Genomic DNA, 26,274 nt, shown 5'->3' with positions numbered 1-26,274 from the left:
AAGCATTGAAGAATTGAAAGTCACTATTAAAAGGCCAAGTATAAGAATAATGAGAGTTCCAGAAGATGCAGAAAGAGAAGCTGGGATTAAAGGTATATTCAAGGAAATCAAGAGGGAAAATATTGCTAATCTAGAGACAGAATTGGGAAACAACACCAAGGAAGGGCACAGAACTCACAACAGGGTTGACCAAAAGGGATTTCACCACAAAACTTGATAAACAAGCTCACTTCAATTGGACATAAGGAAAAAAATCCTTATATGTGTGAGTAAAAAAAAAATCAACTGAAATATAATGGAATGCATATTAAATTCACAAGAGATCTCTCAAATGAATCTCTACAGGCAAGAAGAGAATAGAATGACATATTCCAGATTCTCAAAGCAAAATATTGTCAGTAAAACTTTCCTTTGTCTTTGAAAATGAAATAAAATTCTTACACAATAAAGAAAATTTAAGAGAATATGCCTCTAAACCTGCCTTACAAATGATACTAACAGATATTCTCCTGACAGAGAAGGAATATCACCAATCAAAAACAAAAACAAATGCGAGACCATCTCAGTAAAATAACAACAAAAGTTTAAATCAATGAACAACTGATTTTTAAAAAGATTTATTTATTTATTGGAAAGTCAGATACAGAGAGGAGGAGAGACAGAGAGGAAGATCTTCTGTCTGATGATACACTTCCCAAGTGAGCCCAATGGCCAATGCCATGTCGATCCTAAGCCAGGATCCAGGAATTTCTTCCAGGTATCGCACACTGGTGCAGGGTCCCAAAGCTTTGGGCCATCCTCGACTGCTTTCCCAGGCCACAAGCAGGGAGCTGGATAGGAAGTGGAACTGCTGGGATTAGAACAGGCACCTATCATGGGATCCTGGCGCATTCAAGGTGAGGACTTTAGAAAGTAGGCTACGCCGCTGGGCCCAAACAACTCATTGCTAAATGACAGAACCAAAGTCCCATCCATTCATATTAACCTTGAATGTCAACATCTTAAACTCATCAATCAAACATCATAGATTAGTAGAATGGATTAAAAAACAAAGTCCATTTATTTGTTGCCTATGGGAGACACGTTTCACCAATAAAGATCAGCAAAACTGTATCTCATTGATTTTGATATTTTGTTTTTAGTTTCATCTGTATGAAACAGTTTTTTTTCTGATTAAATTCTTCAATGAATCATAGATCCTACAGTAGCATGATTTTCTTCAAGGTTCTTGATTTCCTTTTTCATTTCTTCACCAACACATTATTCATTCAGTCACATGTTATTTGACTTCATGGCATTGCTGATTTCTTTTCTACTTCCTGTTGTTAGTTTTGCTTTCCGACGGTTCACTTATGCGACATATAGTAACTGTGTAATGGAGACTATCATGTCTAGCAGCATGCTATTCAACTTCATGTATTTTGAATTTCCTTTTTTTCTTCCTATTGTTGATTTTGTTTTGTTTTGTGATTTTTCATTTAAGGGGACATATGGTAACTGTGTAATAGAGACTGTCATATCTAATAGCATCTTTGTAACTTCATGTTGCAAATTTCTATTTTTCTTCCTGTTGTTGATTTTGTTTTGTAGCTTTTCATTAAGGGCATGTGTAGTAATTGTGTAATGGAGTCTATCATACCCAGATGTGAAGATACAATGCAGTATGCATCTCTGCTTCCAGATTAAGTTCAATTCTCCATGAAACCGTTTACTATATCTTGACAATGAGATGCTGGATTCTCTGCCATTGTCCATGTTTCAATAGTAGACATATGACTCTGTGTGAAGAACTATACTGTAGTAATGATATAGGGGAATTCAGAGAGGGGGCAAGCATTGCGGAGGAGATAAGGGAAATCTTAAGGGCTTAGGGAACTGTTTCATACAATGATAATGATAAAAAGATGTAAAATTATGAAACTCATAAAACGATAATAAAAAGTAAAATTACAAAACTAGTGATTCTGCTATCACAAGTTCTTTGTTTACTCAAAGACTTAAGAGATATGCTTAAACCAGCCTGATTCAAGGTGTTTTCCTCTACCTTTCAGGGCGGAATTCATAAGGCTCTGCCCACAACTTTGGATCATAGTGAAGGGCATAGACCGGAATTGCCACAATTGTCCCTTTGGGAATGAATACTCCATTGATTTCAAAGTCTTTCTTACAGACTCTTTCAAATCTGCTAGAAATTGGGTATAATCTGAGACTTTCATTCACCACCATGTCCAGATATTCCATCTGCATGATGACATCATATGTGATAAGTGCCTGGGAAGAAAGAAACAGATTTTTAGGAAATGAGATTTGAAATTAAAATAGTTGTGCTCATCATCCTGTTCAATAGGCAGTGCATTCAGATGTGGTAAGTAGTTGTAAAAGGGGAAATTTAAAGGACAAACCCCTAACCAGGGCCAGAAATCCTCAATGTGTTCTTATAATACTCATATTGTCTCATGTGTATGAAAGAGATACATATTTGGCACACCATGGTTGCTTAGTGGCTAAAGAATTCACCTTGCACCCACCGGAATCTGATATTGGTGTCGGATCTAAAACAGTGGCCTCACTCTCATTATGTTCTCTGCATATGGTCTGCAAAAGCAGTCAAGGATGGCCCAAAACCTTGGGACCCTGAGTCCAGATGGGAGAGCCAGAAGAAGTTCCTGGCTCCTTGGTTTGTATTGGCTCAGATCTGTTTGTTGCAGCCACGAGGGGAGTGAATCATCAGACATAAAATGTTTCTCTCTGTCTCTCCTGCTCTTTACATATATGGCTTTCCATTAAAAAATATTAAAAAGGAGAGATGAACAGAGTAGAACACTGCGCTCAACAAAAATATGCAAAGTCAATATCACCTTTCAAAAAGAGTCTACAACATTGCCAACAAATTGGGATGTGAAAAGGAGAAAATTCCTTACACTGTCTGGCTTCATCCTGATGCCACATTGGTCATTGTGGACATAAGCAGAGTGACCAGAAAATCCAAGATTTTTTCTGTCTCTCCTCTTTTTCTCTTTCTGTACATTTTTTACATATACTTTTTATTGCATTTAATTTTATAACAACGTTCCATGTGTTCGGATGTTCTCCCTTTCCCTCCCCTTGCCCTCCTCCCATGGTGGATTGCTCCACCTTATTGCAGTATTACTGTTCAAATCTAGTCTTGTTTCTTTCAATGCAAGCATGTGCCTTGCATAGTGTCCAGTATCTGTACATTTGACTCTCAAAAGAAACAACAGAAAAAGAAACCTTTTATTTGAAAATATGAACCTATTAGCCCCCTGCCCAATTTTTTTTTAATTCATGTAAATGTGGCAACAAATTCAGGTCAAGTGAGAGTTCTATACAGATAGGAAAGCACCTCTTCTCTGCATACTGTTTCTAGAACAGTTTCTCAGGCATAACTTCAGTCCTCAACTGCAAACTAGAAGGTGATCCTGCTGTTTATCTGGACGTAAAACAGGCACACCACACTAGATTCCAGGCTTCTTTACAATCAAGAGCAGACATGCTGGATCATCTCTTGTCTGCTTTAACACTAGTGGTGTGATTGGAGAATGAGAATGGCAGGAAGAAGAGCAGAGTCTGCATCCCCATGCCCATCCAGACTAGCCCAGGCCTTCCTCATTCATACAAAGCTCAACCAAACAATATTCAGCCAATGGAAGCAAAGAAAGTGACGTCAGACTTGAGTAGCAAAGACTCCTATTAGGTGCTATTGTGGATTCTTGTAAAACACACATAAGCCCAAAGATCATTCTCACAGCTGTCCTTGTTCAGTGAGTTGCAGCTTCAGACTTGTTTCTCCATGTGTTTTTTTTTTTTTAGCTTATTCCTTTATTTGCCAATGAAGTATCCTCACCACACACTTTGCAAGCAGTCCCCTGAATGGTGATGTCGAGGCATTCTATCAAGACACTAACCCCTGCCTCACAGTGCACCCATCCCAAGTATCACTCACTCACGCACGCACTCACTCACTCACTCACTCACTCACTCACCTTATTGGAAAAAGCTGAATCAACCTCCTGCTGCAGTTTCTGCTGGACATCAGAGTGAGTGGCCAATAAATACATGATGAAAGTAAGAGCATTGCTAGTGGTTTCATATCCAGAAAAAAGAAAGGTGATCGACTGGGCTACAAGTTCTGCATCAGTCAGAGCTATAAAGGGAAGAAAAACATTTTAAGTAGATTAGTATAGGTCACATGGAAACCGGTGTTTTAGTACATACATTTAAGTTACTGCCTGCAAAGACAGCATTGGATATGACTGCTGGATTCAAGTCCAGGTTTCCAATTCCAATCCCGCATTCTGTTAATAATTCTGGGAAGGAAAAATGATGACTCAACTACTTGGATCCCTGACATGCTAAAGAGATTTCAATGGATATCCATGCTTAAGGATTATTCCTGCTTTGGCAGCCATGTGTGTAATCAACCAGTAAGGGTAGAATGCTCACTCTCCATTTCCTTCTGTAATGCTTATTTTAAATAAATGAATGTTTAAAGAAACAAAATTATTACATTAAATTTCAAAATTCTTGTAGGAAAAAAAAATGTATAAGCACCCAGCACACTGGCTCAATTTGCTAATGCTCTACCTTTCCATTACCAGCATCACATATGTATGCCAGTACATCTCCTAACTGTTCCACTTCCAACCAAACTCCCTGTTTACAGCCTGGGAGAGCAAGAGAGAATGATCAAAGCCAAGGGCCCATGAAACCTGCATGGGGGCAATGGGAAAAACTCTTGGCTCCCGGTTTCAGATCGGTTGAACCAGTGGAATGAAGATTTTTCTGTCTTTCCTTCACTCTTTAAATCTGGTCTGTAGGACGTTTTAAGATGGCAAACGTAGGAGGAAGGCTGTGAGGGAGCTTCCAGTGAGAGAGGGATAGAATGCTACAGAAGCAACAAAGAGGAACAGCAGGGAACCGCAGGGAGAGGTGCGTGAAGTTCCCTGGACAGTGTGGAGCCAAAAGGATCCACACAACTTGGAAGAACAACGAGAACGAAACAAAACAAAGGTAGAGAAGCCGACATCCCACTCCAGACTTGCTGAGTCACCTTTGAAAACGGCCCGACAGGACACGCAGCAGACCCAGAGACAAGGAAATCGGGAGGGATCGTCAATGGCAAAGGTCTTCAACAGCAGCAGAGGCAGACTGCAACAGCCAGAGGTTCGGTGAGCCAGGGAAGGGTTAACAGCCTCTGCATTCCTCCCACCCTGCAGAGGCTCCAGCCTCTGAGAACACAGGGCAAGCGCCTTGAAACTGCCAAACCTGTGCCTTGGGAGTGGGGGCTGAGAAGGCACTAAGAAAGCGCCCCAAATATTCCTGCGCTGAGTGGCCCAGTGCATCTCGGTGCGCAGAAGCTGCTGGCGAGGGTCTGGAATCCCCCACACCCTGTTACCCTGTGGGTGGGCGACAACACCAGGAGGACTCTGAATGCCACCAGGCGGGCTGGGCTGCCCCACCTGCAGCAACCGCCTCCACAGAGCAGGAGTCAGGAGGGCTCTGAGCGCTGGGAAGTGTAGCGCTGTGTGTCCTGACACGCAGGTGCCGCTCCCATAGTGTGACTTGCCCACTCCTCGCCTCCCACCCCGCAGTTCTGAGCGTGGGCGACCCACCAGGAGAGCTCTGAAAACTCCTGTGCCACACTGACACTGTGCGAACCCGCCGTGAAGTCATTTTAACAGGGCGCCTGGGTCCTCCTCCTCTACGGTCCTGTGTGGGGGAGCCACACTGGGGGGGGTGGCTCTGAACACCCACACCACGAGTGGTGGAATCACTGCACAAGAGATACGCCCAGAAAGTGCCTCACCCACAGTCCCGTGTGTGGGAGACACACCAGGTGGGCTCTGAAAAACCCTGCAGTCCCTGACACGGAGAACGCAGGGAGAAAGCACATAAAACCTTCTATGCCCTGTGGATTCCCATGCAGGGGGCACACCCAGTGAGCGCCTCCATCCCTCCACACCCTGGGGTGTCACACCTGTAGAAGAGGTGCCCAGAGTGTGCCAGGAATCCACTGGGCCCCCAAGGTGGTGCTCTACAGTCCCGGGCCCTGAGAACGCACCAATGGTGCCTTGAAAATTACCACGCCCTGCAACACCACACCTGCAGGCTCCAATCTCTACAGGAAAGCGCCAGACGACCCCTCAACACACGGGTCCGTTGGCCTCACCAAAATACACTAACGCAATGGGAAAAACCACCAGAAAGAGTTGTGCTCCAGATGAAAGAGCCAGCACTCCACTGAACAAGGGCCAAAAGCCATTATCAATATCGGAGATGAAAGATGAAGACATGGAAGAGTTACCAGACAAGGAATTTAAAAAAATAATGCTAAAATTTATCAGAGACGAGGACACGAAGCGGGAAGACTTCCAGAACCGCATAATCGCTGAAATACAACAAATCAAAACCAAACTGGATGCCCAGGAATGTAAAATTGAAAGCCTGATCAACAGAATAAATGCGGCAGAGGAAAGGATCTCTGAAACAGAAGACACACAAAATGAAGGTGCCCAGCGAATTAAACAGCTGGAGACAAACCTCAGCAAAACTAATAAAATGATGCAAGAGATGAAGGATTACCTTAGAAAATTGAATATTCGGATCATCGGCCTCCCCGAGGGAGTAGAAAGAGAATCAGGAATGCAAGCAGTGCTTGACGAAATTATACAGGAAAAGTTTCAGAACACTTGGAACACGAATCCATCAAGCATACAGGATGGACAGAGAACTCCCAACAGACATGATCCAAAGAGATCTTCACCCAGACACACGGTGCTCAAGTTCTACTCCAATGAAGACAAAGAAGGAATCCTGAGACAAGTACAAAGTAGAGAAAAGATCACATACAGGGGAAAACCCATCAGAATCACTGCTGACTTCTCCGAAGAGACCCTACAAGCAAGGAGAGAATGGACAAAGATCTTCCAAGTCCTGAAATAAAACAACTGTCAACCAAGAATAATCTACCCAGCAAAGATCTCATTTGTATATGAGAACGAAATCAGGTACTTATTCAATAGCAAAGAAAAACTAGAAGAATATGTTTACACAAAACCAGCTCTGCAAAGTCTCCTTAGAAATGTGCTAGTCCCGGATAAAAAGGAGGCAAACCACAAACAAAGATGGCAAATAAGAAGGTCTCCAAACTAAAGCCCGCACAAACAAGGCAATTACACAGAAAACAACACACACAAAACACAATCGCATGGCAGGGCAAAATTGCAACCTCTCAATTTTAACTCTCAACACAAATGGTCTAAATTCACCAATCAAAGACAGAGATTAATGGAATGGATGATCAAACAAGACCCAACCATCTGTTGCCTACAAGAAACACATCTAACCAGAAAGGATGCAAAGAAACTAAAAGTGAAGGGATGGAAAAAGGTATTTCATGCCAATGGATGAGGAAAAAAAGCTGGGGTAGCTATCCTAATTTCAGATGAGATAGATTTCAATCTAACATCAAAAGAGACAGGGAAGGCCATTTTATACCGGTGAAAGGAATGATCCATCAAGAAGCAATCACCATCGTTAATGTTTAGGCACCAAATTCCAATGCACCTAGTTATGTAAAGCAATTACTTACAGACTTAAGGGAAGACATACATACCCACACAATTTTTGTAGGCGATCTCAACACGCCTCTAACAACAATGGACCGGTCTACAAAACAAAAACTCAACAAAGAAACAACAGAGTTCACACAAACAATAGAACAACTGGACTTAGTAGACATCTATAGAACTTTTTATCCTAAGGCCACAGACTATACATTCTTCTCAGCGGTGCATGGCACCTTCTCCAGAATCGACCACATGATAGGACCTAAAGCGAATCTAAACAACTTCCAAAACATCAGTATCATACCATGTACCCTCTCAGACCACCATGGGATGAAACTGGAAATCAACAACTCAAAACTCCCCAGGAAGTATAGGCACTCTTGGAAATTGAACAATATGCTATTAAACGAACAATGGGTCAGAGAAGAAATTAAAGATGAGATCAAAAAATTTATGGAAACCAATGAAAACTCTGATACAACATTCCAAAACTTGTGGGACACCGCCAAAGCAGTATTACGAGGTAGATTCATCGCAATCAGAGCCCATGTCAAGGCCCAAGAAAGATGCCAAATACAGGAACTAACTACACACCTCCAGGAACTGGAAAAACAGCAGCAGAAGAGTCCCATGCACAATAGGAAACAAGAAATCATCAAAACAAGGGAGGAGATAAACCAAATAGAAATCAAAAATACTATACATAAAATCAACAAATCAAAAAGTTGGTTTTTTGAGAAAATAAATAAAATAGACACTCCATTGGCCCGATTGACCAAAAAAAAAAAAAAAAAAAAAACAAGAGAAAGTGAGAATCAATAGCATTAAAGATGACAAAGGCAACATAACAACAGACACTGCAATCATTAAGAAAATAATTAGAAATTACTACAAAGAACTGTACTCCCACAAATTTGAGGATCAACAAGAAATAGAAAGTTCTTGGACTCTCACCACTTACCAAAACTCAGTCCAGAGGCAACTGAAGAATTAAATAAATCCATAACTGAGGTAGAGATTGAAACAGTCATCAAGGATCTCCCAACGAAAAAAAGCCCAGGCCCAGACGGCTTCACTACAGAATTCTACAAAACATTCCGAACAGAACTAACCCCAATCCTCTACAAGCTCTTCAAAACAATAGAGAAGGAAGCAACCCTTCCAAACTCATTCTATGAAACCAACATCACCTTAATCCCAAAACCGGACAGAGAACCGTCAGAGAAGGAAAACTACAGACCTATTTCTCTGATGAACATTGATGCTAAAATTCTCAACAAAATCCTAGCCAATAGAATTCAAAAAATCATCAGACAGATCATTCATCCGGATCAAGTAGGATTCATCCCTGGAATGCAGGGATGGTTCAACATTCGGAAATCCATAAATGTTATAAACCATATCCAAAAACTGCAAAACAAGAACCACATAATAGTTTCAATAGATGCAGAAAAAGCTTTTGACAAAATCCAACACCTCTTCATGCTAAAAACTCTAGCCAAAGTAGGCATAGATGGGAAAATCCACAACATAATCAAAGCAATTTATGAAAAACCCAACGCCAGTATCATACTGAATGGAGAAAAGTTAGAACCCTTCCCACTGTGATCTCGAACAAGACAAGGATGCCCGCTATCACCACTGCTATTCAACATAGTCCTAGAGGTACTTGCAGAGGCCATAAGACAAGAAAAAGAAATCAAAGGCATACGTATAGGAAACGAAGAAGTCAAGCTTTCACTATAAGCAGATGACATAATCCTATACATAGAAAAACCAAGAGACTCAATACAGAAACTACTAGAACTTATACGAGAGTTTGGCAGAGTGGCAGGGTACAAAATTAATGAAAGAAAATCAACAGCCATAGTGTATGCAAATAACACCAAGATGGAAGAAGATCTAACCACAGGATACCATTCAAAACAGCAGAGAGAAGTATGAAGTATTTGGGAATAAATCTAACCAAAAGCGTAGGAGACCTATTCGAAGAAAACTACAAACTATTTAAAAAGGAAATTGAACAAGACCTCAAAAGATGGAATAACATCCCATGCTCCTGGATAGGCAAAATCAATTTCATTAAAATGTCTATACTGCCACAAGCAATATACATTTTGCATCACACAATTCCAATCAAATTGCCCAAAACATTCTTCACGGAACTGGATACAATGATTCAAAAGTTCATCTGGAAACACAAAAAACCACGAATAGCTAGAACCATCCTGAAGAATAAGAAGTTAGCTGGGGGAATCACAATCCCGGACCTCTGGACATACTATAGAGCAGTGGTTATCAAAACAGCCTGGTACTGGCACAGAGACAGAAAGGAAGATTAATGGAATAGAATAGAAGCACCAAAAGGGAACCCACAAAGACACAGCCAATTAATCTTTGACAAAAAGACCAATGACAGTCCAAGCAAGTGGAAGGCCTCTTTAGTAAATGTTGTTGGGACAACTGGCTGATAGCCTGCAGAAACAAAAAGGTAGATCCACATCTATCACCATACACTAAGATCCAATCTACATGGATAAAAGACCTAAACCTACATCCAGAAACCTTCAAACTCTTGCAAGAAAATGTAGGAAATACCCTGCAAGACCTAGGAGTAGGTCCCGACTTTCTAAGAAGGACACCAAAAGCAATAGCAATTGAGAACAGAATAAACAAATGGGACCTCATCAAACTAAGAAGCTTCTGTACAGCAAGGGAAACAATCAACAAAGTAAAAAAGCAACCCACAGAGTGGGAGAAGATCTTTGCACACTATATATGCGATAGGGGGCTAATTTCCAGGATATACAAAGAACTTCAAAACAACCAAAAAACCAAAACAAACAAGCCACTCAAGAAATGGGCACGGGAAATGGGCAAACATTTCACAAAGGAACAAGTCCAAATGGCAAACAAACATATGAAAAAATGTTCCAGCTCCCTGGCAATAAGGGAAATCCAAATTAAAACATCGATGAGGTACCACCTAACACCAGTTAGAATGGCCCACATAAAAAAGAACACCAACGACGCTTGCTGGCGAGGATGCGGGGAAAAGGGAACCCTACTCCAATGCTGGTGGAGCTGCAAATTGGTACAGCCTTTATGGAAATCAGTCTGGAGAACATCAAACAACTCAAAATCTGCATACCATATGACCCAGCAATAGCACTCCAAGGAATATATCCAAAACACCTGTTTTACGACAAACCAACATGCATCCCTATGTTCATAGCAGCACAATCAGTAATTGCAAAAACATGGAAGCAACCGAAATGCCCATCAGCAGAAGATTGGATAAGAAAGCTTTGGTTCATCTACTCCATGGAATACTACTCAGCTATTAAAAAAAACAAAATGCAGTTCTTTGTGGCTAAATGGGCCCAACTGGAAACTATAATGCTAAGGGAAATGAGCGAATCCCAAATATTAGATACCACAGTGTTTGCCTTGATTTAACTTGTAATTTTTGTTTGGTTGTTGGTTATTTTTTGAACCTGTCATTGATACTGTCTCAACCCAGATGTTTCGAAGAATGGAACTTGCATTGTTTTTAATATATTGTTTACCCAATACTATGTCAATTAATTCCATAATATTGTATATTGATACTGAGGTTTTGTTGGGGCTTTTAACTGACCCGGTATTTACTCTGTTAGCCCTATCTTCAGACCAGAGAAGGTCTCCCCAAGAGGCCACTGAACTTATCTGGACAATAAGACGCAGGACTTTATGCTAGGTATATGTTTGCAAGGAAGGAATCTCAACTGAACTTGAACTGTGATTATGCAACAAGGTGGAGGAATCCACTATGGGGGGAGGGGTATGGGAGGGGTGGGGGGAATTCCCAGTGCCTATAAAACTGTATCACATAATACAATGTTAAGAACATTAAAAAAAATCAATCCTACTTAAAAATTTTTAAAAATAAATTATAAAACTATGCTACTATCAAGTGATGTCATTAAAATCTTCTTTTCTACCAGGAAAAAAAAATTTGGTCTGTATTGCCAATAGACCGTTTTATTTATTTATTTATTTATTTAGAAAATGTTATCAACACAGGGCTAGAGAAAAAAATGCTTGACTTATCCCAGTCTATCTCATGTCCTATTATTCTCTCTTCATTACAACATCCTCATCACCATCTCAGTTGGTTGATTTGAGGAGAAAGCTTCTCTGACACATATGCACAGTGCAACTAGTACACCACTTGCATAATATGGAATAGCCTTGTCCTTGAGAGAAATACATTGTATTCTACTTAAAAAAATGTGAAAGACTAAGTGTAAAATACGAACGCTTTATTGTATGAACCCTAAAGGATGATTCATCAAAATATATGGAGTTAAATTAAGGGGACAAGAATGGTATACAGATAAACTTTTGACATCCTGAATGCAGCCCAAGGATGAACAGCACCTGGGAGCTCATTAAAAATGCAATTTTCCTGCAACAATTATGCAAGACAACATGGAAGTTCCTCAAATTCAGAAAATAGGTGTATGTATGACACAGCCATTCCTGCATCAGAGCTTCCTATACATTCTTGGTTACCTTTGTAGGAATCAACTTCTTTGGAATTCTGGGAGTTAATCATCAGTTGCAGTAAATCCACTCGGTGCTGAAAGATAATGGTCAAAGATAATACAACCCTATGTCAGAAGTCCATGAGGAGCTCAGCACTTCAGCTGCTCTCTGAGGAGACCCCACTGAAACCCAGAGGTCTGACTGGAGTGGCCTGAGTCATCATCTCAATACCATGCCTCAAAATGATCATACAGGTACAGCCCCCAAACAAGGGACAAACAGAACATGCTCATGCAAATAACATCTGATTTACCTTTTTCTTGTCTTTGAGGCGATCTTCTTTAATCTTTTCAATGGAGGTTTTCAAAAAATCTATAACATCTCTGGGATACCTACTGATATTCAATGCTTCATATATTGGGATGAGGAAAGGAAAGAGTGCTATAGGAAAAAGAAAAAAAATAAAGAAATCCTAATGTAAAGCAAAATTTATGTGGCACAAATACAATTTCCCTATCAGAGGAGTAAAGTCCTTGGGTTCTCAACAAGAAACCATACCTTCAGCATTTTTTTTTTTTTTAGACTTCCTGAGCAAACTCTGAGTAATAATGACACAACCACACACAGAGGCAAGAATGTAACATCAATGATCTTTCCTTAATTTTAGTAATCACAAAGGCACTGGGCTGAAACTCACCAGAGAGAATGGCACCAGTGACTGCAAATGAAGAACAGGGTATTGAACACATTTCTTAAAATGAATTGTAGACCTATGGTGATAAAGCTTAGAAACCAGCCTAAGAGAAATCTAACCAGAAGTACAATGACCAAGAGCAAAATCCAAGACAGGCTCAATGAATATTACTATTGCCTTCCTCCCAAAGGTGCAAAAACCTTTTTCAGCCATAAAGTAAACTGAGGAATACATTGAAGTAATGGGGGATGTGAGCTTGGTGGGTGCATAGCAATAGTGGGGCATGTGTGGACCTGAGAGCTCACATCTAAGCAGGTAAGCAAACCTGGGGAATTCCCCATGTGCTTGTTGTTGGGTGAGGTGAGGAGATGGAGAAGCAGAGCCCCAGGACAGTATGCTGCCCTGGTGTGCTGGTGGACCAGGCCTGGAGAATTTCAATAGGCCTGGATCTTGGGTGCATGGAAGGTTAAAGCAACAGGTTAGCAAATTTACCAGGATATTGGACTCTGGTGGGAAGGCAGAGGTCTGGACCAGTAAACCAATGACTATGCTTGCAAAGACTAGGCTCAAGAACCCATTCACTATTGGACACAAGGATTGTGGATTCATTAGGAAAGGGAGTGAGGGGCTATGGGTTAGGGATGACAGCTCAGGGAGTGTTTTGCAAACAATTATTCCTGGTTAACTCCCATCAACCAGGCCACTGTGCTTGAGAGTAAGCAAGCAACCTGAGAGCTGGCGGTATGGAAGGGAGATGTCAGAGAGCATTTATGCATCTGACCAATGTACTCCCAAATGGAAACCTTGAGTTGGACATGTTAGCATGAAACACTGCTGACCATCACAAACCTACACAAAACACAAAAGCTAGGGGCATACCTGGCAGGATTAGGTCAGAGTGTCCAACAGTGTGGGTCAGCATAGGGGACAAGTAATGTTAAGCTTGCCCATGATACTAATGAACACACAAGAGAACCAAGCCCAGGGTAGGATTCTGTGGAGAATATATGGGCCTAATCCTATGGAATCACAAGTCTTACTGGATAGCTTAAGGGTGGGGGTGGTGATGTGCTGAACTAGGCATGACCATGGAACCTGTTGAAATGCACGGGTACTGGGGCTGGGACCAGACTAGGCAGAATCAGGTTGCAGCACCTGTATGTACACCTTAAATCAGAGTATGGGACAGACTAGGCCAACATATTAACTGGCTCATACATAGGCTTGGTGAAAGGGCACGCTATGAGGTATGGATATACCCCAGTTGGCATATGTGAGATCTATGTCTGGGACTGAACCAGGTAAGCGAACTTTCGACACTTCTCTGGTTGGCCATAGTTCCTGTTAGTGAACTATGGTTCAGTCCTGGGTAAAGGACAGGCTTGACAACGTAGCTCCACTTACTGGCAAGTGTGTGTTGGTTTTGGAAGGGGGTGGAATGGCAAAGCCAAGCAAACCTTAGCACACTAGCACGTGCAGAAACCATGCTGAAGTGGAGATTATGCCAGGTTTGGCTCTCATATTTAACAGTTGGTATGAGGCAGATAGGGGAGGAGCTATGCCAAACTGGGGCAGTGCAACCACTGGCATGTGTGTAATCTTTGGCTAAAAACAGGGCTGGTTGAGGATTTAAGGGGAAACACAAGCTGGGTGGGGGTTTCAACTGATGAGTGTGTAGATGGGGGGGAGGGTCTATGATCTCCTCTAGACATGGCTGCAAAGTACGTTAAGATGGGTGTGAGCTGGGTATGGGGTGTGATATACCAGGCTACAATCCAGCAGCTACCACCTATCATGTGAACTAAGGTGGGTGAAGAAAAGACTGGGCTAGGTCTCTGACCCTGCTGGGCCATGTGTAAGCTGTGCCTTGGTGTGGACTAGGCTTTACTGAGTTGAAACCCCCAACAATAAGAACCCAAATGTGTGAGGGCTGGTTAGGAGAAGACACTGTTCCTGCTAGGTCTGGATATGGGTCATGGTGGCTGGGCATTGACCCAGCAGTGTGTGAGAAATCTGGCACTGGGATAGTTTCTGATGGAGGAGTTTGGGAAACTGCTCTGTTGGTATATAGTCACTGCAGGTGAGTGCAAGAACCAAGGCAGGTAACAGCCCAGATCATGCCAGGTTACAGTACCCACCAGCAAATGTTTGGCTCAAGTCTGGGACAAGCCAGGATGGGCCAGTTCATATCGCCCATTGGCCAATCTGAGCACCAGAATGCAGTGCAGGTTGGGTAGAGCTGAGCCACAATACCAACCAATTCACATTAGGGCGAGGACTGGGGACTCCCTGGGCTGGGGTAGGCTATAGCCTACTCCACTGAGAGCTGGAACTGGAGATAAGCATGGCTGAGCCAGGCTAGAGCACCCACTGGCACATGCCAATGGGATGGGACCATGCTAGATTGGGATGAAGGACCCAACCAGCACACATGAGACCCAGAGGGGAGAGGTGTAAGCACAGTAGGAGAACACTTATTAGCCTTCATATGAACTGGTTTAGGGGAAAACCAGGCTTGGCAACTGTATCCACTTATACATGCTTAAGCCAGAGTGGTTGCAGGTTGGTTGGGCTTTCCTGCAGAATCAGCTGTCAGGTGCTGGCAACAGGGGTGAATTCTGTCAAGCTAAACTGCAGAACCACCGGAGAATTGCAGATCTGGGAGTGGGAGTGGGTGCAAAGGAGAAACATTGAGAACCTCCCTTCTGGGTCGCCACTCCCACTGAAGGGCATGTAAAACAGGACTGCGGCAAGCATTTCTAGACAGAGAATGGAAACCACCAGCATGTGTTTCGGCTCGATAGTGGGCTGGTTTGAATGAATCAGGCTTCAGGACCAATTGAGATGTATGAAAGCTGAACAGGGTGTGGGACAAACTGGTCCATTGACTGCTTATACTGGCAAGCAAGGGCACCAGGTCAGGGGGCAGGTCTGCTGTGGATTGTTGGGTGTTGTTTTGACTACGTTGCAGCTCTGCTGCTTTGCATGAAGGATGAATATGGAGTGGGCAGGATCAGGTTGGGCTGAAACACTAATTTTTTTGCATAGGAAATGAGGCTGGAGAAAGAACTGACTCAGCATTTGCAATCACCAATTTGCATGTGGGCTGATTTGGAAGTTGGATTGTGCCTGACCCTGTATTGGCAAGCAAACCCAAGAATCAGATCCAAGATCACCTCAGATACTGCTGGTTTGGGGATCCCCACACATGACTACTATACTTATAACTCCAAACATAGGGAGAATTGTAGGCTCCACGGTCTGAACATGGAGGGCATATGCCAGAGCTGGGTTTCCTCAGTCGATTAGATGGAACAATAAACAGCATATCCAGATACACATGGAGAATATGGCAGTGTATTGGAGTCTTCAGAGGGTACCTGGTACCACAAAATAAAATGGAGGACAGAAACAAGTTGATCAACTACCCTAGCCATGTGTTGGAAGTGAATATCTGGGCAAACTTTAAATCATTGTCAACCAGAGAGCTCTGAAGGGATTTCATTGTGCTTGAAGTGGCAAGATCGGCAGTAATTCAAAACTACTGAGCTATCAAAACCACTTAAACAGGACCCTAAGAGCATGCCTTACATCATGGATTCTGGGATGGCATTGTGCCCATCTCCCATTCCAGAGAATAGAGGTGGTTGAGGGGATGTGTGTGGCTTCTCCCCTTATTTCCCCCTTCACCCGGAAAAAGAAGCAAAAATGAGATTTTGGAATTAATGAGCTCAGTCACGTTCCTCTAGCCCTTGCCCATTTTTCCATAATCAATAATGTACAAATAATCAAAAATTTCCAAAAATACTTTTAAAGACTTGTTATAAAACTACTTAAAAACAATGAGAAACACACACAGGAGTCTAAGGAATTTAAAGAACGTATCACACAGCATATAGCTACACTGAAATAAAATCAAGTCAATAATTACAAATAAAAGGCACAATGGAGCAAATTAAAAATTAATTGGCACCCTAGAAGAAAGAAATCTCAGAATTGGAAGACATTACTTTCAAAAATGGGAGAAAAACTGCAAGTCTGGAAGATGACTCAAGCTAACAAAGCCATTTAAGAATTAAGGAACAGTATTGAGAGTCCAAATATAAGATTTATGGGAGTTTCAAAAGAGACAGAAAAAGAAGCAAGGCTTTTAAAAGGTGTGCAATAAAATAAGAAATTAAAACTTCCCCAATTTGGGGGAAGAATGGGGGAATATATAAAATTGGGGGCAGAGAACTTCCAAAAGGTTTTACCAATGAAATCCTTGCCATGACATGAAAATCAAGATCACTTAGCTAAATAAAAACAAGGAAGATACCCTTAAAAGTGCACTTGAAGACAATCAGGTAATTTATTGAGAATTGAGTGACATGTTATGTATAATAAAAGAAAATCGATGTCAGACCAAAAGAAATTTCCCAACAAAGCTTTCCTTTGTCTTTGAAAATAAAGTAAGAATTTTCACATAAAAGAAAATCTCAAAAAATTTCCTCTTCAGAATTACACCACAAATGATACTTAAAGATATGCTCTTGAAAAAGAAGAGGAATAGCACCCAACAAAGCAAATACAGACGTGGAGAATGTCCCAGTAAAAGGACAACAGAAGACTAAAGGAAGAACAACACATTGCTAAAATATTAGGACCAAATTACTAACTATTCATATTAACCCTGAATGCAGATGGATTAAATTCATCAATCAAAGCTCATAGATTAGAGGACTGGATCAAAAAAATAAAACCAATCTATCTGGTTCCTACAGGAGACACATCTCACCAACAAAGATATGCAGAGTCTGAAAGTAAAAGGATGCAGAAACATTCAAAGCTAATGAAAAGTAAAAAGCAAGTTGGTATTGTCATTCTTATAACAGATAATACAGACTTTGACATGAAAAACTTTTAAAGCACTGAAGAAGAACACCTCATGTTGATCAAATAATCCAATCCTCCTGAAGAGATCAACTAATTTGTTTCCTGGGATCTTTTCTTTTTCATCTCTAATTTTACTTGGTTTTCTCTCTTGCATTTCTTTATAGCCTGAGTAAAACATTGTTTTTCTCAACTTCTTTAAACAATGGCTTGTTCATGAGAACCAGGACTGCAGGCAGGCCTGCCATGACATGTATTGGTACCCATTGGCATGAGTGCGGGATGGAGAGTGGAGTCAACTGGGATGATTTAGGCTTCAGTGCCCAATTATGTGAATTAGCGCTAAAGGGGAGGGATGACAGACCGGAGCAATCTCCTGAATATGGAAGCTTTGAGGGGTAACTCTGACTGGACTATAGTTCCCAAAGTTGTACATGAGGGCAGACTATGTGGAGGACAGTGTTAGGGTGGGATGCAGAATCTATCCTTTTATGTAAGCAATGGGGATAAAGATAATCATGCTGGTGTAAGGACACTTTTTTAAAAATTATATTTTTGACAATCTTTACATAGTTAATTAGGGTACAAAGGTTCAAGGGCTATAAGAAAGTGGGTAGGACTATTATTTCCATATTGTTTCCTTCATGCTTAAAGTGGGGTATTAAGTGAGAAGGCCCACCCAATTTCCCACCCTCCCCAGGTCCTGCATGTAGGGCATCTTCCAAGATTCTTGCTCAAGTGGTTTGATAGTTTACAAGTTATGAATCACTGCCAATATTGCCACTCCAAGCAGTATGAGGTCTTTGAAAAATCCACTGATTGACATACTCCATCACAGAGTCTCTGTTTGCCCCGTATTTCACTGCCAATGTATAGCTGAAATGGTTGGTTGACCTGTTCTGTCTTCTGTCTTTTCTTGGTTAGAGTTCTAAGTCCAGCATTTTGATTGGGGAGATCTCCAAAGAAACTTTGTCTGAGGTGTTCTCAAACAACATTCTTGTATGAACTAGCAAGTACAGGGCCCAGCACAGTCCATCTCCCTGATCAGCTGTTGGTTGCAATTGCTGGGTTGGTTCTGTTTTCAGCTCTGATTCCACTGGAACCAATGGATGTTGCAGTCCCGCCTGGTGCTGCCCAGCACATACTCGGCCCTGGCATAAACAAGAGGGAGCTGTAGCCTAGTTGGGGCAACCCACAATAACCCCCACCAGGCCCGCCTCCTACCCTGGTTTGACAGTATGTGTAGCAGTAGAAGGACACTTTTAAATAGAAAAATATTAGCCAGGGTCAAGCAGAGAGTGCACCTTCAAGGACAAACAGGAAACAAAACAAAACAAAAAAACAGAACAACAACAGAGGGAAACGTGGAGAATGAGGGACACAGGAAAGTAGTGAAGACAATGGTGTGGTGCCTCAGTGAACAAATACACCAGTGACATTAAGCAAATGGCTACCTGAACTGCATCAGGAGCTGGAACTCCACCAGAATCTATGTGCAAATGTTAGTTGATTAAGAACTCAGAAAGTGAACCTAGACAAAGAATTGCCCAATCTGCTGTCATTTTTGCTTTGACCAAGGGCTGAAACAGAGCATCAGATTCCAAACAGGTAGTGTGGGAACAGGGCAGATATCAGAGCTTAACCCCACTAGAGTCCAATTGGGTGCCATCTTGTGTAGGGAGAAAATAGATATAGGACAGAACTGCACATGAGCTAAGTTGAAAGTGAACTCATTTCTGGCTCAGCAACTACAACACTGTGGCATGCTTCAAGGTTCTCCCAAAATAGGTCCAGGTAGCATGCAGACCTAATGACCAGCTGATCAAGAACTCCACAAGTTTCACATGAGGTGTCATTTTGTACAATGTTACAAAGGCTTTGAAACTGTAGAGAGAACAGTGAGCTTCACATACACCATAATCCTGAGAACTATGTGACTGAAAATGGGAGAAACGTTGTACAGAAAACAGTGCAAAAATAGTACATCATCACAGGAGATAGAGAGTAGTGAGCCAGGAGCTGGGGTACACAAACCGTGGTGGAAGTGTAACACAAGAGCACATATCTGAAACTTGCTGAAGGGAGTGGTACAGGCGACCGTAAGCAAAGATCTGCATACCACCCACAACAAGTAAAATCAAACTGCAGACTTGTGTGGGACACAGCATGGAAACATGCCTCAAGGAGAAGAATCTAATAGCCAGAAGTACAGTGACAAAGAGCAAAAGCAGAGATAAAAGTACAATGAATATGACTGAAGCGTCTCCTGCAGAGGAGCAATAGCCTTGGCCAACCTCAGAATTAACTGAGGCATACAAGGAAAAAATGGGTGAGTTCAAAATACTTGTTATAAAATGCTCCAGTTCCTTGGCAATAAGGGAAATCCAAATTAAGACATCAATGAGGTACCACCTAACACCAGTAAGATTGACCCACATAAACAAGAACACCAACGACGCTTGTTGGCGAGGATGCGGGGAAAAGGGAACCCTACTCCACTGCTGGTGGAGCTGCAAATTGGTACAGCCTTTATGGAAATCAGTCTGGAGAACACTCAAACAACTCAAAATCTGCATACCATATGATCCAGCAATAGCACTCCAAGGAATATATCCAAAACACCTGTTTTACGACAAACCAACATGCATCCCTATGTTCATAGCAGCACAATCAGTAATTGCAAAAACATGGAAGCAACCGAAATGCCCATCAGCAGAAGATTGGATAAGAAAGCTTTGGTTCATCTACTCCATGGAATACTACTCAGCTATTAAAAAAAAAAACAAAATGCAGTTCTTTGTGGCTAAATGGGCCCAACTGGAAACTATAATGCTAAGGGAAATGAGCGAATCCCAAAAGGTTAGATACCACATGTTTGCCTTGATTTAACTTGTAATTTTTGTTTGGTTGTTTGTTATTTTTTGAACCTGTCATTGATACTGTCTCAACCCAGATGTTTCAAAGAATGGAACTTGCATTGTTTTTAATATATTGTTTACCCAATACTATGTCAATTATTTCCATAATGTTGTATATTGATACTGAGGTTTTGTTGGAGCTTTTAACTGACCGGAACTTTACTCTGTTAGCCCTATCTTCAGACCAGAGAAGGTCTCCCCAAGAGGCCACTGAACTTATCTGGACAATAAGACGCTGGACTTTATGCTAGGTATGTGCTTGCAAGGAAGGAATCTCAACTGAACTTGAACGGTGCTTATGCATCAAGGTGGAGTAATCCACCATGGGGGAAGGGTTATGGGAGGGGTGGTGAGAATCCCCAGTGCCTATAAAACTGTATCACATAATACAATGTTAATAACAATAAAAAATAAAAAAATACATAATAATAAAAAAGAAAGGCTATATGATGAAGATGTAAGAGTCAAACACTGGCAAGAAAGAGAAAGATTTGGAACCTTACATACTCCAGGTAAGAAAGCAAAATCATACAGGTATTACTGAAAAACACTTGAAAATAATTGAATTAGCTAAACATAGAATTATTGCCACTAATTCTACTACTGAATATATATTCAAAAGATTAAAATGGATGCTAAAACAAAAAATTAAAATAAATAATGACCACACTTTTCAAGCCAAAGCAATAACAATTCAAATGTCCAAAAATCAGTGAATCCCTTGATAGACAAAAGATTGAAAATTACAAAATGAAACATTACTTGCTGCCTAACAATGATTGAAATAAACCAATCACAAGGGAACCTGTGTGGAACAATTCCATTTGAATACAGTTTAAGAAATAGTCAATCCTGGAGATAAAAAATGAGTGCTACAGAGGGAAAGGAGTGATGAGAGAAGGAATAGAATTACTGAAGTGACAAAAATGTTCTAGAATTGGCAACAAAGATGGCTTAACTATGCATTTAAAATAGGTATGTTATTATTTATTAATAATATGTAAAACATATTTTAACAAGATGAATAAATAGTGCAATACTTACTTACTGAGAATAGTAAAGGACTAAAGATATCATAATTATTTAGCCTCCTGAGATTTTTCAAGAAGGGATCCTCTGGGTTTCTAAGGGAATCAATGTTCACTCCAAATGATGTGCTAGTGATCACATCCATGCTGTATGCGCCAATGATTCTATAGAGAGACACAAGAACAATTAAAACCAGCACCTATCTGACATTTTTGAGCCACACATGCAGCAGGAAGTGCTAAGAAAGCACATGTCAAGCAAAGCAGGCAGACTGCCAAACCATTCCTGGACCACATCTGGAGGCAGGCATAGGGCCTCAGTGGCTTACGTTTAGTAAATACACATCAACAGTCAGAATTCTGGCTTAAGTCCAGCCGACCACATTTCTGATCTAGCTTCATGCTAACACATCCTGGCATGCAGAAGATTGTAGTTTAACAGGTTGTCACCATATCACACATGCAGGACACGCATGAGTTCAGAAATAGCTAACATGGTGGACCAGCAAATAGGATATATCCACCTCTCTACTATTGAGTCAAGGTATTTGTTAAAAGATAAAACTACAACCTAGATCATCAGAACAAACATTACTTCCTTTACTCACACTCACATGTGTCAAGGGTAAAATGTGCAGTTGTCATTGTCCTAGGGGTAGCAGGGACTCCAGGAATATTAGGCATGCATCTACACTCAAGCAGAGCTAAAGACCATAAAAACATAGATTACAGAAGTGGGTGCTATATGTGTTTGTAACTGGTGTGTAAGATCTAAAGATTTAGCCGGACAGAGTAGAATAACACATTCATTCTAAGGGACTCAAGAAGGTGGCATGCGGTCTACCATCCAAGTACTTATTGGGCCTGATCCTGGTTAGCTTCTGAGATCAGACGAGAATAAAAATAGATATGAGACACCTGAATAGTAATCTATAGCCATTTTGAGGTGTATAGAACCCAGTTGAATATAATCCAAAAACTGAAATGTCTATGAAGAAGTCACGCGATGTGGTTAAGAACCTACATTTTCCTATTAACATATTGGTTAATCATTACCATGTCAATTAATGCCATACTGTTGTAAATTGTTGTTGATGTTATGTTGGGGCTTTTAATTAATTGGGATGATACTTTACTGGCTTTACCTTCAGACCAGAGATGGTCTCACCAAGAAATCTTTGAACCTACTAGGATAAGATGCTGGACTTTATGCTTGGTAAATACTCCCAATGGAAGAATCTCAACTGAATTTGAACTGTGGTAATGCAATAAGATGGAGAAATCTACCATGCAAGATGATTCAGGGAAGGGTGGGGATATCCCTGTGCCTATAACACTGCATCACATAATGCAATGCAATGAATAAAAACAATAATAATAAAAAGATGGTGACATGCATCCAGGTCTTGCCTCACACCAGAAACCAATGGGAAAAATGCTTTTTACCTAGCACATTACGAAACATCAACACTCTGCTCTAAATTGTAGGAACTTCATTTCTCCTTCCCTCCATCCATTGACAAACCTCTAAAATACACCCTGTTTTCCATCACGAGAATCTGAGGTGGCCCTGAAGGTAGAATTCACTTTAAAATCATAGACAACCATGGATAAGTATAAGAAAAAATCTCCCTTAAACCTACTATTAGGCAGACTTTGCAACTATGTGATATTCTCCGTGCTTCTCCAAGAATTTGTCGTTTACAAAGTCTACTACTGAATAATTCAAAATTAGGTTATACTGATTAGAGCAGCAGAATAGTACAATTAGGATGCTGTTTGGGATGCTGCATTCCATGTGTAAGTCCTCAGGACAAATGTCAGCTCCTCTAATAAACCCCAGCTTCTTCAGAATGCATGTTATTGGAGACACCAAGGAACAGCTCATGCACTGGTGTTATTCAACACCCAGGTGAGAACTAGACTGAATCACTACCTCTTGGTTTGCCTAATCCCTACTTTTGCATATATTTAGGATCAGGAGACAGAACATAAGTCATATTCTAGGCCTCTCATCACCCCAAATAAATATACCTACATAAATAACAAATTATTTTTAGTTAAGATAACAAATTATTTTATTGTCAACCCCAAAGGCTTTTCTGGGCCTTCTCTCTCCACATATTCAAGAACTTTAAAGTAAAAAACATACTTCAATATTTAGTATTTTCCTAATATCTTTAGCAATATCATGAAGGCATTTCGGTTATTCCTGCACACACATTGGGACCCTCCTGGCATAACTTGCTTCCACAAATGTACCAAATGCTTCCTCTACTGCCCCAGCCCTATTCCATACCATCAACCAAAACAAAAACAAACAAAACTCTAATTTTGACACAATCATGTTCCTTCTTTGTACACTTGAATTTTGTCTCTCAAGTACTCAAGGTGACAGTCAAGCTAGTAACTCCATTACATGCTCTATTTAAAGAAGGCCCAATCTGTCCCCAACTCCCTTTGAGTTGGGTCTGAAACTTCCTGGTTGAATCATTGGAGTTTATGCAACATACCTCCTGTTGTATGCTTACTCGAGGGATTCTAGAAAGTAAATTTCAAATCCATGCTATGCACTGAAAGAGCACCAAACCCCACAAATATATTACTACTTACTCTTTCACGTTGATGTGCTTGCCTTTCTCTGCTTCTTGACTCAGATTTTTCACCAACACATCTCCATAATGGAAAATGATGGGTAACATCTAGGTGCACATACACACACACAAAACACCAGCCACAGTGAGATGCAGAGACTCAAGTCACATAAGGAAATAGTTTTCTAATGCATGCAGGAGTGACATTGGTCTAAGTATGCACCACATAATTCACAGTTAAAATAAATATCCAAGTCAAAAGGAATGGATTACCACAAAAGAGGTATTTCAGCAACATCTAATGTCTCTTCTAGGTCACATACACAAAAAGATCATTTTGACGAACCTTGAGCCCAATGAATTTTCCCCTTCAAATTCACTAGGATTTCCTTTCTACTTGTTTCCAGACTCAGCTAAGTTTCTACTTAAAAATGCACTAATTTATTTCCTCCTTGAGTTTTCCACTAGTGAATGCTGGAGACACCAGTGTTCTAAGTCTCTTCCATTCTTCATCCTTAGAGTTCACAAGGGCAATTTTCATAAATCCCATTGGTCCAAAAGACTAGAATTCAAATAAAGACATTTCATCGTGCATAAGTTCTAAGAATCATCATTGTTGTAAATATTTGTTACATACATCAGTCATTTCAAAAGTATTTACTCGAAGTATATCAGTTGGCATGCTAAGATTATGTGCTCAATAAATATTATTCCAAATGCCTAGGCACATAGGATAGTAGATTTGCTATGGTCTGAGCCAATTTTCTTCCATTTTCCCATAAAGGTCAATGTGCCATAAATCAGAGAATCTGTCCTTCCAGGAGACAAAACAGAAATAGGATCCTAGAGCATCCTCTAATATAGAGCAGAACAGAAATGAGTTGCTGGTGGAAGGCCATTTGGTTCTCAAAAGGTGTATGTTTATTTGAATCAATTTTGTTTTCCATCCCTCTGCTCACCCTCTATACACAAAAACATGCGCATGAATCACAACTGATAAAAGAGAACTTTCCTTAAAAAGTAAAAATACATTTCATTTAGGTTTAGCTGTTCCACCTTGAGGTATGTATCCCCTCCAGACAATGAAATCATAGTATCAAAGAAAGAACTATACTCTGAAGTCCTGTTATTTGCAGCTCAATGGATGGAACAGGACCTTGTTATCTTTAGCCCAATAAGCCTTAAATAGAAAAACAAAAAACCAAATATTTCTCTCACATGTACAAGTTTTATAGCCCATTCTGAAGAGAAGGTATTACTGCAGGCTTTGAAGGACTGCAGGAGGAAACAGAGAAGGGTGTTGAAAGGCAGGCACCATAACACTGTCATAATAAGATTTATGGATTGATACTAGAGTGGCGCATCTATACTTCACAATAATGTACTATTTTTATTGAATAAAATGCTAAAAGAGAATAATTTATAGGCCCTGGCTTAAACAAAATATAAGAAAATAGAAGGAACAGTGTTGGTGGGACCCAATAAGGCACCTACTGCTCTAATTATGATCCAGGTTCCTTCTAATGGCCAAGGGAAGAAATGGAGGATGAATGAAATACTTTGATTTCTGTATCCACGTGGAAAACCCAGAAGAAACTCCTGGCTCCTAGCTTCAAATGGGCCAAGCTCTGGCAATTACAGTAATTTGGGAGTTAACACATTGATGGATGCTCATGCTCTAAATCTCACTCTTATTCTCTTTCACCCACTCTCTCATTCTTTCTCTGTCATCAGCACCACCCATTTCAGTAACTGATTTTTGGTATATATAATGAAAACTCTTTACAAAATTAAAGATTGAAAATGTTGACTACCTGATCAATTGATTCTACATTTATTTATTGAATACTATGCAGTAGAATGAAAAAAAATGCATTATATGCAACCAAAAAACTTACACATTTGTACAATGACTTTTTTTTTAAAGATTTATTTTTATTATTTTTTCATTGGAAAGGCGGATATACAGAGAGAAGAGACAGAGAGGAAGATCTTCCGTCCGATGATTCACTCCCCAAGTGAGCGCAACGGGCCGATACTATGCCGATC

General features: G+C 40.7%; 1 protein-coding gene across 3 annotated transcripts in view; it reads right to left on the bottom strand.

The window, feature by feature from the left end:
* The window catches only part of LOC121171442 (cytochrome P450 3A6-like), a 44,414-nt gene that overhangs the window by 5,331 nt on the left and 12,809 nt on the right, over positions 1-26,274 (bottom strand). For all 3 annotated transcript variants that reach the window (XM_041003142.1, XM_041003144.1, XM_041003143.1), the window contains exons 5-11: positions 24,676-24,787; positions 24,245-24,335; positions 21,648-21,796; positions 12,433-12,560; positions 12,147-12,213; positions 4,005-4,165; positions 2,045-2,271 (exon numbers count right to left, since the gene is read on the bottom strand). In XM_041003142.1, coding sequence (XP_040859076.1) covers positions 2,045-2,271; positions 4,005-4,165; positions 12,147-12,213; positions 12,433-12,560; positions 21,648-21,796; positions 24,245-24,335; positions 24,676-24,787 — 935 coding nt within the window. The remainder of the gene's footprint in view (positions 1-2,044; positions 2,272-4,004; positions 4,166-12,146; positions 12,214-12,432; positions 12,561-21,647; positions 21,797-24,244; positions 24,336-24,675; positions 24,788-26,274) is intronic.

The sequence above is a fragment of the Ochotona curzoniae genome, unplaced genomic scaffold (assembly GCF_017591425.1).
Source record: "Ochotona curzoniae isolate NIBS_2020 unplaced genomic scaffold, NIBS_Ocur_1.0 scaffold_2656, whole genome shotgun sequence".
NCBI lineage: Eukaryota > Metazoa > Chordata > Mammalia > Lagomorpha > Ochotonidae > Ochotona > Ochotona curzoniae.
This window is presented reverse-complemented; position numbering and strand designations above follow the sequence as displayed.